We start from the raw sequence: 12,917 nt of genomic DNA, 5'->3' as shown, positions 1-12,917 counted from the left end.
CCCTCAGAGGCGCTGAGGCTTTCTCAGCACGCATTTCATGCTGGCTGGCCATTAATTAGCCAGCTAGCGTGAAATTGCGTCTGGGGGCTGATCGCAGGCAGAAGCGCATTTCGTGTCTGCTTCCAGGCCCACCAACTTGGCACGCACAACAAGCATGAAATTCAGGCCTTTGCCCTTTTGTTTTGCTCAGAACACAGTGTTTATAAATGTACTTGCATAAACATACATATAAGTACTTCAAACAAGACAATTAGTAGTTCACATGACTAAGTGAATAAATGCTAGGATTGTCATCATTAATGTAAACCACAACCTTCAATCTAAACCACTCCGTTAAATAAAAGCCAACGGGCAGAATTTAGCCCTTGTGGGATGGGCTCAACAGGGTTGGGCCTGACCACCGCCTGCAATTGAGGCTGGAAGGTGATTTCACGCTGGCGGGCTAATTATTGCCTGCCCAGCGTGAAACACGAGCGGCAGCGTTCGGCACTGTCTGTGTGGACGGGGGAAGGAGGGCAAGTGGGGTGAGCACGAACTTCCCGCAAGTGCACACTTGAGAATCTCCCTGAGGCACAGAGCTGCCTCGGGGAGATGAAGAGTTTTCCAAAAAAAAATAAAGAATTGAAAAATGTTATAAAACATGACCCCTCATGTAATTAATGTTATTAATTAAATTTCAAAATTTTTATTTCCTTTTGCCGCTGCCTGTGGATGAGGTTTCCTAAAAAGTGCCACAGCTGCTTGGCCTTTTCGCCTGCTCGCCAACCATAAGGTTGGACGGGCAGCGGAAAATGTCAGTTAATTGAGACTGCAGCATGCCCGCCGACCAAAATATTGTGCGACTGTGCGTTGACGTCGGGACACTTGGCCGATGTCGATGTGTGTCATTTTACACTCGAGCGTGTCGGGCACACACCTGCCCGTCGAGGTAAAAATTTTGACGAATTGCTTTTGAAAATCGGATGCATGGTAAAGTACTGGAAGACCGAACAAGACAAGCTTGTGTAATTCGAGAGCCAGCTGAAAAGTGGCCGCGTATAAGTGGAAAAGCAACGTAAGGCTGAACGATCAGAACTGAGTCAAGCAGGAAGAGGCTTTGATCCTATTGTAATATTTTACTGTGCACTTCCAACCCTTTTCCTCACTTGTTTTGGAGTACGTCTGTTCTTGACCCTATCTGTAACGTACATGTTACAATTCTCTATATCCCTTCCAATCTCAAATCTGCTCTGTACATGCCAAGACTGTGGCTAATTATGACCATGTCTGTGTTGTCCTCCACCTCCCTTTAAGTGTTGACTTTTCCCACACTATACATTGTATTGCTGTCTAACAAGATTAGAGGGAAGTTCAATATTATGAACATGTAACATGAATCATATGTATTGCTATTTCCTAAACTCAACTGTCTCAACTATACTTTTATTCAGTATTTGTGGCTATTTTCTTGAGCGTTTATTAACCCAGATTTTGCTTTGTTCCTACAGGTTGTATAGAGATGATCAAATGGAAACCCATTGCAACAGCTCCTACAGCTGCAGGTAATCTTCTATAAAGGGTAACAGAAATAGCCACTTTTGTTTGCTAGCCTGGAATTGAAATGTGTCAAGGTATGTGGTTACATTCTAGATGTCCAAGTGGTTGAATAAAGGAAATATTAGTGACAGTTGCTTGGTAATACAGAACTTGAATATTGCTGAAAAAAGAGACATGTTGCTGAAGCTTTTCATCTTGCACTCATCAGGACAAACACAAGAATGACAAATTTCAAATGATCACAACAGTTTATATGACTGGAGAAGAGGGTGCTGATTGGTTGGCAGATTGACTCTGGTTGGTTGAAGCATTGCCATGGAGAAACCAATGGGGAACTATAGGCTCCCCAGGCTCCCTCAAAAAGGCGCAAGGCTTGAAAATATTCCTTTTGCAGAGAACAGGATATGAATGTATGTCACTTCTAGCAAGTGTAAATGAGCCACATTGTGAGCTTGACTGATAATTAGGAACACAGGAATGCACAGAACTGAAAAAGACCATTGATCATCTGGTCGGTCCCTGTATTTAGAGAAATCATATAGCACAGTATCTCCCATTCCCCTCCCTCAATTTTCTTTCCAGAAACATTTTGCACTAGTCCCTTCCATTTGATGATAAAATCATACCCCATTGCCTCTGTTGGCAGTCTCTTACACACAATTCTCCCTTTCACAAGAAGAAACCTATTATTTTCGTAACAACTACTTGCATTTATAGAATCATAGGGCTGGATTTAATGATTGCCACAGAACCTGCCTCCAGCTAAAACAGCGGGGGATGGTGGAAATCCGCCCATGATCCCGACAGCTGCTGCACAGCCATTTAAGGCTAGAAGGAGCTTTAATTAAACTGAGAAGCGACTTCCATGCCTCCCTTGAGAGGATGTCCTGCCTTAAGGAGCTGCCTGCCGATCAGATGGCTGGCAGGGCCACTGGGAACAGTAGCTGCTACTAGGACTACAGGCAGTCCCGCCATGCCAAGGCGACCAGGTGAGTCCGAGTTCACTGAGGTCTGCCAAGCTGTCCCGACGAGGTGGGGTGAGGGGATGGGGGGCCGGATTCGAGAGGTCAGGAGGGGAGGTTAAAGAGGGAGTGACCTTGCAGTGGAAGGTGCCTCCGGTGGGCCCAAAGGGCCTGCAAAGGAATTCCCCCCAACCATTGCCCGACACCAGCTCAAACAGCTAAAGCTGTTGGGCTTCCCAAATGGCATGGGCCTTACCCCTCCTCGGATATAATATTGATGCCAGCGGGATGAGGCCCTAAGTGGTCATTAATTGACCAAATATGGACCTCAATTGGCCTAGGGGTGGATGGGCCTCTTGATGACTCCCCATGCTCCATTTAATTGCAGTGTGGGCAAGAGCAAGCTGGCAAGTGTCAGGCATGATGCCCACTGGATTTTACATGATGCCCACTGGATTTTACATGATGCCCACTGGATTTTACATGCTCTGTTACAATCTCCGTAGAAGCTGATAACTTTTAAAAAGAGATTCAAATCTCCAGTTACGAGCTGAATGAATGACCCAACAAGATTTCACGTTTTCTGGCTTTTTCTGCATTAAATTACTGAAAAAACATTATTGCGTAAACACCATTTTTGTTTTATAAGCAGGGTTCTAAATTGGGTGAAGGCCAATTTTATTAAGATCAGACACGATTTGGCCACAGTGGATTGGGAGCAGCTACTTTTAGGTAAATCTGTGTCAGAGCAGTCTTGGACTTCAGCAAGGCTTTTGATAAGGTCCCACATGGGAGACTGATAACGAAGGTAAGGGCCCATGGGATCCAAGGCAAATTGGATCCAGAATTGGCTGAGTGGCAGGAAGCAGAGGGTGATGCTTGAGGGGTGTTTTTGTGACTGGATGCCTGTGTCTGGTGGGGTTCCACAGGGATCAGTTTTGGGTCCCTTGCTGTTTATGGTTTATATAAATGATTTAGACTTGAATGCATTCAAGAAGGAAAAAGAGCGAGTACAGGGCCAACATATTCCAGTAAAGATAAAGGGTGGGACCAAGGGGGACCAACAAATCCAGGGAACCTGGATGTCGAGGGATATACAGGATTGGATAAAGAGAAAAAGGGAGGCTTGTGGCAGATACCGAGGGCTTAAAACAGTGAAAGCCCTAGAGGAGTATAGAATGTGTAGGGGAGAACTTAAAAAGGAAATTAGGAGGGCTAAAAGAGGGCATGAAAAAACATTGGGAGGTAAAATAAAGGAAAATCCAAAGTTATTTTACAGGTATATTAAGAGTAAGAGGGAAAAAGTAGGGTCCGTTAAGGACCATAGTGGTAATTTGTGTGTGGAGCCGGAAGATGTAGGTAGGGATCTAAATGAATACGTTGTGTCAGTGTTCACAAGTGAGAGGGACAACGTGGGTATGGAAATCAGGCAGAAGGACTGTGATATAATTAAAGAAATTAGCTTAGAAAAGGAGGAGGTTCTAAGTGGTCTGGCAGGCTTAGAAGTAGATAAATCTCCAGGCCCGGATGAAATGTATCCCAGGCTGTTGAGTGCGGCAAGGAGGAGAAAGCAGGGATGCTGGCAATATTTTTCAATAACTCTCTGGCCACAGGAAAGGTGCCAGAGGACTGGAGGACAGCCAATGGTACTGTTATTCAAGAAGGGAGGACGGGATAAACCTGGGAACTACAGGTCAGTCAGTCTAACCTCAGTGGTGGGGAAACTATTGGAAGCAATTCTTAGGGACAGAATTGATCTACACTTGGAGAGGCAGGGATTAATCAAGGACAGTCAGAATGGTCTTAAGGGGAGGTCATGTCTGAACAATTTGATTGAATTTTTCGAAGAGGTGACCAGGTGTGTAGATGAGGGCAATGCATTTGACATAGTCTACTTGGACTTCAGCAAGGCTTTTGATAAGGTCCCACATGGGAGACTGATAACGAAGGTAAGGGCCCATGGGATCCAAGGCAAATTGGATCCAGAATTGGCTGAGTGGCAGGAAGCAGAGGGTGATGCTTGAGGGGTGTTTTTGTGACTGGATGCCTGTGTCTAGTGGGGTTCCACAGGGATCAGTTTTGGGTCCCTTGCTGTTTATGGTTTATATAAATGATTTAGACTTGAATGCAGGAGGGTTGATCAGTAAGTTCGCGGATGACATGATGATTGGTGGGGTGGTAAATAGTGAGGAGGATAGCCTTAGATTACAGGAGGAAATAGACGGGCTGGTCAGGTGGGCTGATCAGTGGCAAATGGAATTTAATCCGGATAAGTGTGAGGTGATGCACTTGGGCAGGACAAACAAGACATGGGGATACACAATGAATGGTAGGAGCCTGGGGAGTACCGAGAATCAGAGGGACCTTGGTGTGCATGTCTACCGGTCCCTTAAGATAGCGGGACAGGTAGATAAGTTGGTTAAGAAGGCATATGGGATACTTGCCTTTATTAGCTGAGGCATAGAATATAAAAGCAGGGAGGTTATGCTGGAACTGTATAAAATGCTGGTTAGGCCACAGCTAGAGTATTGCCTGCAGTTCTGGAATCCGCATTATAGGAAGGATGTGATTGCACTAGAGAGACTGCAGAGGAGATTTACCAGGATGTTGCCTGGGCTGGAGAGTTTTAGTTATGAGGAGAGATTGGATAGACTGGAACAAAGGAGGTTTAGAGGGGATGTGAGGAAGAATTTTTTCACCTAGAGGGTGGTGGGAATCTGGAACTCTCTGCCTGAAAGGGTGGGAGGCAGAAACTCTCAACAACATTTGAGAAGTATTTGGATGTGCATTTTTGATGCCATGGCATACAAAGCTATGGGCCTAGTGCTGGCAAATGGGATTAGAATAGTTAGGCACTTGTTTGACTGGCACAGACTCGATGGGCCGAAGGGCCTTTTTCTGTGCTGTAGATCTCTATGACTCTATACTCTATCTACAGCAAGAGATGTTCCCTTGAATACTTATCACCCATCACACACTCCACGGCATTACAGTTCTTTTAGCAAACAGTCCACAGTTGCTCCCAGCTTTCAGTGGGTTCCTGTATCACTGCTTCACCAAGTAGTAACTTTTGGTGACCGTTTCCATACACTTTCCTCAGTTTTCAGGGAGTTTCTTAAATGAGCCACCAGCAGAAAAGCCAGTTCCAATGATTCTTCTTCCCCCTTGCCATGCCAGAACAAATCTGGAATCTGTAGAAGGCTGCAGGATCTGTCATTTTGATTAGACACCATCTCCCTCTGGCTGTGGTAGCTTGCGAAGTCGAGCAGCCTTTTTACTGCTTTGTTACCTCTCTGCAGCCTCCCTGCTGACCACACAGACCCTCTGCTGTCTGATTTTCAGTAATTTATAGGGAAGCCTTTAACCTATCCCCAAAAATGGCTTCCTCTGCCCTCTTCCCCTGGCAATATGAAACGTGGTAACATTGATTCCAGGTAGAAATGCTAATTAGCTCCCTTTGATCTTTGAAGTAAAGGGACAGTTTATAGCGCAACTGTTTACAGCCCAGTACCTTATCACCTTTCTGGGACTTTAGGAGACTCAAAGTCTACTTATTGCAAGCCCAAAAAGTGCTGCCATTGCATCCTGGCACAAATACCTTGCATCTTCTTAGTAAAACACTTTAAGTCTTCCTTTGATCTCAAACAATCAAATCACCCAGGCTTACTGTCAGGCAGACTGCAGAACAGGCCACAGAACCCCCTTCATTTACATAAATTTAAAGCTACATTCCCAAAATATATAACCTTTTATAAAGCTCATCACTGCAACTGCATCCCCACCTTCATACCTGGCTCGGGAGTGTAAAATCCAGTCCATGGGATCATTACAGCACAGAAAGAGGCCACTTGGTCTGTTAAGTCCATGCCAGTTCTTTGCAAAGCAATCCAATCAGTCCCTTTCCCCTTTCTATTCCCTGTAGCCCTGCAAGTTTACTTCCCTCAAATGCCCATCCAGTTTCCTTCTGAAGTCATTGGTTGTCTCTGCTTCCAGCACCCTTGTAGACACTGAGTTCGAGGTCAGTACTACTGTATAAAAAAAGTTCTTCCTCTCATTTTCCCTACATCTCTTGCCCAAAATCTTAAATCCGTGTACCCTAGTCCTTGTACTATCAGCTAATGGGAATAGTTTTTCTTTACCTCTCTTATCTAAACTTGTCATAATCTTGTACACCTCTATCAAATCTCCCCTCAAACTGCTTTGCTCCAAGGAGAACAACCCCAGCATCACCAGCCTAACCTTGAGCTAAAACCCCCATCTCTGGCACCACTCTGGTCAATCTTCTCTGCACCCTTTCAAGGACCTTCACATCTTTCCTAAAGTGTGGTGACCGGATTTGGACACAATACTCTAGGTGTGAGAGCTGCGGACTAACCAGCGTTTTATAAAGGCTTAGCATAACTCCCCTGCTTTTATATTCAATACTTCTAGTTATGAAACCCAAATACCACATACTTTGCTAAATGCCTTCTCAATTTGCCCTTCTGCCTTAAAAAACTGGTACACATGAAACCCCAGGTCCCTCTATCCCTGCATACTCTTTAGAACAATGCCTTTAAGTCTATTGCCAGGATTTTCTGGAAAATTTAATGGACCAGCCAAAGGTCCATTGACTTTGGGTGGGAATTTCCACTTCTGTGGCAGGCGGGACTGGAAAATACTGGCCTATTTTGCTGCTCCCTTTTCCACTCCCAAAATTCATCACCTCACACTTCTCTGTATTAAATTCTATCTGCCACATGACTCTCCATTCTGCTAGCCTATCTATGTCCTGTTGCTATCAATTGTTTTCAAGCTCACTGTTTGTCACATCTTTAGCCTGTTATGAATGTGAGGTTTTATAAGATTGTTATGTTTTAAACCATCTCTTTAACTTAAGGTAAAATGGAGTAGTGAAGATGGCCATGTGATCTGTTATGGGTTCTGCCCAACAACAAGCATGGTAACTTGGTTACCATGGGGAAGGGGGAGCCCAGGTTGAGACTTACTGGGAGCAAGGTGCAAAACATTGACACCTGGAAACAAAGCCAAGAGCAATTAGGCTAACTGTGGACAAGCTGCCAAAGAAAATAGTCACAGCCCCATCACTTGAAATCTTCAAGACCGATTTCTAAATAATTTCCATTTATAAGTCTTCATCAGGACTGCAATATCAACAGAACATCTGGTTTAATTAGAGCTTTGTTGGTGGAATGTTAGGATGTGATGCCGACACAACCAATGCAGAAACAGACAGACTTTCAGTCTCCCAAGTGTTTGAACAGAAAAGGAGAGAGAGAGCGGTCTCACAGAGACGAAAGGCTGTGGCTGATGTAGTTAGCAGAGAGAAGAGGGCTGCGAGTTCTCTGCGAGCAATGGCAGGCATTAATCTGTTGGAAGTTGGGAATAGCAGTGGACTGTTTCCTATAAAGACTAATCCTGCAGAGAATATGCTGTAATACATATTAATACGGTGTAGGGTTTTTTTTATTCATTCATGGGATGTGGACATTGCTGGCTAGGCCAGCATTTATTGCCCATCCCTAATAGCCCTTGTTCAGAAGGCAGTTAAGAATCAACCATATTGCTGTGGGTCTGGAGTCACATGTAGGCCAGACCAGGTAAGGACGGCAAATTTCCTTCCCTAAAGGACATTAGTGAACCAGATGGGTTTTTTACAAAAATCAACAAGGGTTTCATGGTCAACATCAGACGTTAATTCCAGATTTTTATTAAATTCAAATTTCACCATTTTACCATGGCCATCCGGGTCCCCAGTTACCCTGGGTCTCTGTATTATCAGTCCAGTGACAATACCACTATGCCACTTGCCTCGGTTACATTAAAGTCTTAAAAGGATTAGGGTTTTTGTAGTTTAGACTATTAGTTGCTTACTCGGTAATGTTTAGATGATGTCTTCAAACTTGAAATCTTGTTGTGCAATTCCTTTAAGTTGGTCACTGGGAATCCAAATCTCTTGCTTAAAGTTATCGGTCTCTGCAGGGATTGTAACAAACCTTCTGTAGTGCCTTTAATGCAATAATATGTCCCAAGGAACTTTATAGAAGTATTATGGAACAAAATTTGACACCAAGCCATGTAAGGAATCATTAGGTCAGATGAAAAAAGACTTGGTCAAAGAGAGAGGTTTTAAGGAACATCTTAAAGGAGGAAAGAGGACTACCAGTCCATCAGCATTCTCCTTTAAGAGAACTAGCCTGCTGGCAAACTCTGTTCAGTTCATCTAAAGCTGTGAGAGCTTTGACCATGTCTGCCCTCATGAACACAACCTTCTCTGCTTAAATGCTTCTACTTTGCTGACACTTCAACGCTTCCACCCTCACTTTTTGTCTCTCATTTTGAGATATAAGGAATAATGTATTTTGAGATACATAGAACATTTTCCAACATTTTTGAAATACTTCCATAAAATGCCACTGTTTAAAGCTGTACATCTAAGTCATCTTTTAATCTTAACTGAATAAAAATTAAATAGCTACCATTTTTCCATCAGTTATCCTTGAAAACTCAGAAATATAAGTGGCAGTCTTATAAAGTCAAAGATGATGTGCCTGAATCTGAGAGGTAGAGGCCCACATTGAGGGATATGTATAAATTGGTTGAATTTTATGATATAGCAGAGGTTTCCCTGGCTCATTGACCAGTTACATTGAATCACCTGGATTTTAAAAAAAATTCTCATGGAAAGTGGGTGTCACTGGCTAGGCCAACATTTATTGCCCATCCCTAATTGCCTTTGAGAAGGTGGTGATGAACCACCTTCTTGAACCCCTGTAGTTCCTGTGGAGCAGGCACATCTGCAGTGCCATTAGGGAGTGCCAGGATTTTGATCCAGTGACAGTGAAGAAATGGCAATATGGTGAGTGACTTGGAGGGGAATTTGCAGGTGGTGGTGTTCCCATGCATTGGCTGCCCTTGTCCTAGGTGGTAGAGGTTGCAATGTGGAAGGTGTAGTTGAAGGAGCCTTGGTGAGTTGCTGCCCACTGCGCGTAGGTGGTGGTGGAGATTGAATGTTCAAGGTGGTGGATGGGGTGCTAATCAAGCGGGCTGCTTTGCCCTGGATGGTGTTGAGCTTCTTGAGTGTTGATGGAGCTACGCCCACCTAGGCAAGTGGAGAGTATTCCATTACACTCCTGACTTGTGCCTTGTAGATATTAGACAGGCTTTGTGGAGTCAGGAGGTAAGTTACTCTCTGCAGAATTCCCACCCTCTGGCTAGTTCTTGTAGCCACAGCATTTACATGGCTGGTTCAGCTCAGTTTCTGGTCAATGATAATCCCCAGGATGTTGATTGATTAGATACTAGAAATTCAGATGGGTCTGAGCATATGCAAGGCAGGTTCCTTAACAGGTGCATACCCAAAGAAACTTGCCGTGAAATATATTGGCACAATTGGTCACATTCTCACTTCCAAGTCAAAGGGTTTTGAATTCAAGCTCTGGGGCTGAATTGAGTGGATATCAGAGCAGTCTGGCAGGAGTGTTGCATTGTCAGAGTTGCCATCTGCCTGTTCAAGAGACATAAAAGATCCCACAGCACTATTTGACGAATGACTAAAAGGTCTCTCAATGCCCTAGCTAACAACTCTACACCATCAAAAAACAGATTATCTGGTCATTCATCCAACTACCACTAATGAGATTTTGCCATGCATTTACGGTCAACATGGTGCACTTCCAAAGAATCAATCTCCTACATCACATTATGGAACATTGAGTCTGTTTAGCACACTATATAAATGCTGTTTTTATTTACATGTTATAGCCTGTAATATTATAATACTTTGCTTTTTCCAGACTCTCTGGGTAACAGGAAGATCCTTCTTCTGTATTCGCTGGATCACAATCAGTTTGAAAAGTTGGTTAACACTTTTGCATTTGTCCTGTGTGAACTTAAATTCCAAGTAGCTGTGGATCTATGGAAGCGTAAAGAACTGGGTGCCCAAGGTCCCCTACCATGGGTCCATTCCCAGAAAAATAAAATTACAGAAGAAGGTGGAAAAATCGTCATCCTCTTCTCCAAGGGTGCCAGTATAAAATGTAATGAATGGCTTCAGTCCACTGGAAGCACAAAAACCATACATGACCCATATGATGGATTTATGGCTTCCTTAAACTGTGTTCTTCCTGATATCATGAAGGGAAATGTTTCTGGGGAGTATGTTGTTGCATATTTTGAAGACTTGCAGAAAAAGGAAGAAATACCAGAAATGTTTAAGAAAATACCAGTCTACAATTTGCCATCACAACTTTCCGAGTTCCTCCAAGAGATTGGTGAACCGGGCATCTTCAAACCCGCACAGAAAGCAACCAGCTATCAATCAGCAATTAGTGACCATCTTAATGACGTCATTAAGGAGTGCCAGCTGTGGGAACAAAATCACTTAAACTGGTGTCAGGACTAATGCACGTTACAGTGGGGACTTGGCCTAAATAGTCAAGTGGTTATGGTACTGGGTTTGTAACCCCAAGATCAAGAGTTCAAATCTCACAATGGCAAACTATGAAACAATGTAACTTCATCTGAAACAGATGGAAACAGGTTTGTACTCGAAAGAGTTACAGTGGACATCTGAAGGAGAACAAGCAAACAATGCAATGATGCACTGTTCACTGATAGAAACGGAGATGCTTTCAATGGTCTGAAGATTCCACAAGGACATAACCTCAGTGCATTGAGCAATCACTGTCCCTTGCTGCTTTGGTTAAACTCCAGGTTACTGCCCAATTGTTAAACATTGTGACAAAAGAAAATAGTTGCAAGGCAGGCCAAACCAAAAACTGTAACTGCATTAATTTAATCCTGCTGATGATCTTTGAAACAGATAATGTTTCAGTTGGTAAGGTTGGAACAACTTAAGTGTTTTAAACCAATATTTGGTAACACAATGCCCTCCTGGAATTCTTTTCAATTTCAAAAACGATGAGCAAAAGCTGTAACAAATCTGAGCTAAAACAAAAACTCTCTTCATGTCACTTTCTGCAGGAATGAAAATTTTAATGACATTGTAAAATGATTTCCTACTTTAATGAAGGGACTAAAAAACTGAATATGTTCACTGCGAGAGACATATTTTTGTCAAACCAAGATGTATTGTCAATCTGGCTTTTAGGTTTTAGACATTGTAAACTCAAAGCCCAGGAAACTCCATGCATCTATGGCACTGCAGCAGAAGTAGACATTACTGGAAAAGACTTCAGGAGGACCTTATCCAGTACCCAACACAATCCAGTGTGTGTGAATGAGCCTGTTCATTCTAATTCAGGAGACTTGAGTCACAACCTCAGGCACTCAGCAATTCTATAACTGTAGTCTTTTATGTGTATATGTGTACATCAGTGTAAATACCTTAAATGTTTTGTATTCAGTATGATAAATCTGATATCTCTTGGTTCTTTTCACTACAAACCAGTCATTAAAACAGGAAATGTTTGCAATGGGAAAATCACATTTCTCCCAAGATCATTTTCCTTCTTTTGGTTGATCTTAACTCCATCTTTTTAACATATCCTTCAAATCACTCTTTCTTTAGAAACCTATTTGATCCCATCTACACTACTGGAGCCCATTTAAGTGCACAGCTTGTTTGTCAAAAGTACTTATTCAGTTGTTCACTAAAATGATGTGCTATTTTTCATTACAACGTTCTGCTGCATCTCCCAAATGCTGCTTCTCTACAAATTCTCACTTGACCCTTTTGATCTGCTGCTGTTTCCCTCTCCACACCTATGGACTATAACTGCTGACATTAAATGAGAACAGAAGATTGTTTTAGCTCACCACTTCAATGGTCTACAATTATGTTGAAGTAAACTGTTGCAGTTGGATCTCAGCCAGTAAAAAAGTCATGTAATGTATTCCTAGTTCATGGTTCAGAGGACATGCTGTACCAGAAGTGGTACTAGATGAGTAGGATTGGGTGGGAGGCAGCAGCAGATACTCATTTAGGTTAAGAGTTCATTTGAGCGTTTTGGAAAATATGGAAGTCATAAGAAAAGAATTTCTGTACTGATGTTTAATTTATGTAAATGGACTATCCCTTTGCCAGGTATTTACTTCAGTGAGTTTCACTGTAGTCATTTCACTGACCTGTTAACTTATTCCATGTATCTATTTATTTCTAGTTCAATCCTTTGTGCGTAAAGAGAACTCCTTGCTCAGTCTAATAAAATTTTTAAAAGTGTCAAATGAGAAGCCTCTCCAGATTAGATTTGGGAGATGTTATTCTGACTGCAAGTTATCGGAATTCTAGAGAACTGGAATACCAACAATTTGCATTTGTATAGCACCTTCAACACAGTAAAATGCACTACATTGGCATTATGGAGCAACTGAAATGATGGCTTGGACAATCAAATCTGTAACTGCTCAACAACTAATGAGTTTCAAGTACCTTTTCAGTCTCATTTTTTTGATATA

General features: G+C 42.7%; 1 protein-coding gene across 1 annotated transcript in view; it reads left to right on the top strand.

The window, feature by feature from the left end:
• Positions 1-12,681, top strand: part of LOC121280337 (interleukin-17 receptor C-like) — a 76,480-nt gene extending 63,799 nt beyond the window's left edge. The window contains exons 18-19 of the mRNA XM_041192224.1: positions 1,488-1,541; positions 10,295-12,681. Of these exons, the coding sequence (XP_041048158.1) occupies positions 1,488-1,541; positions 10,295-10,902 (662 nt within the window). The 3' untranslated portion in view covers positions 10,903-12,681. The remainder of the gene's footprint in view (positions 1-1,487; positions 1,542-10,294) is intronic.
• The last annotated feature ends 236 nt before the right edge of the window (positions 12,682-12,917 follow it).

The sequence above is a fragment of the Carcharodon carcharias genome, chromosome 7, assembly GCF_017639515.1.
Source record: "Carcharodon carcharias isolate sCarCar2 chromosome 7, sCarCar2.pri, whole genome shotgun sequence".
Taxonomy (NCBI): Eukaryota; Metazoa; Chordata; class Chondrichthyes; order Lamniformes; family Lamnidae; genus Carcharodon; species Carcharodon carcharias.
This window is presented reverse-complemented; position numbering and strand designations above follow the sequence as displayed.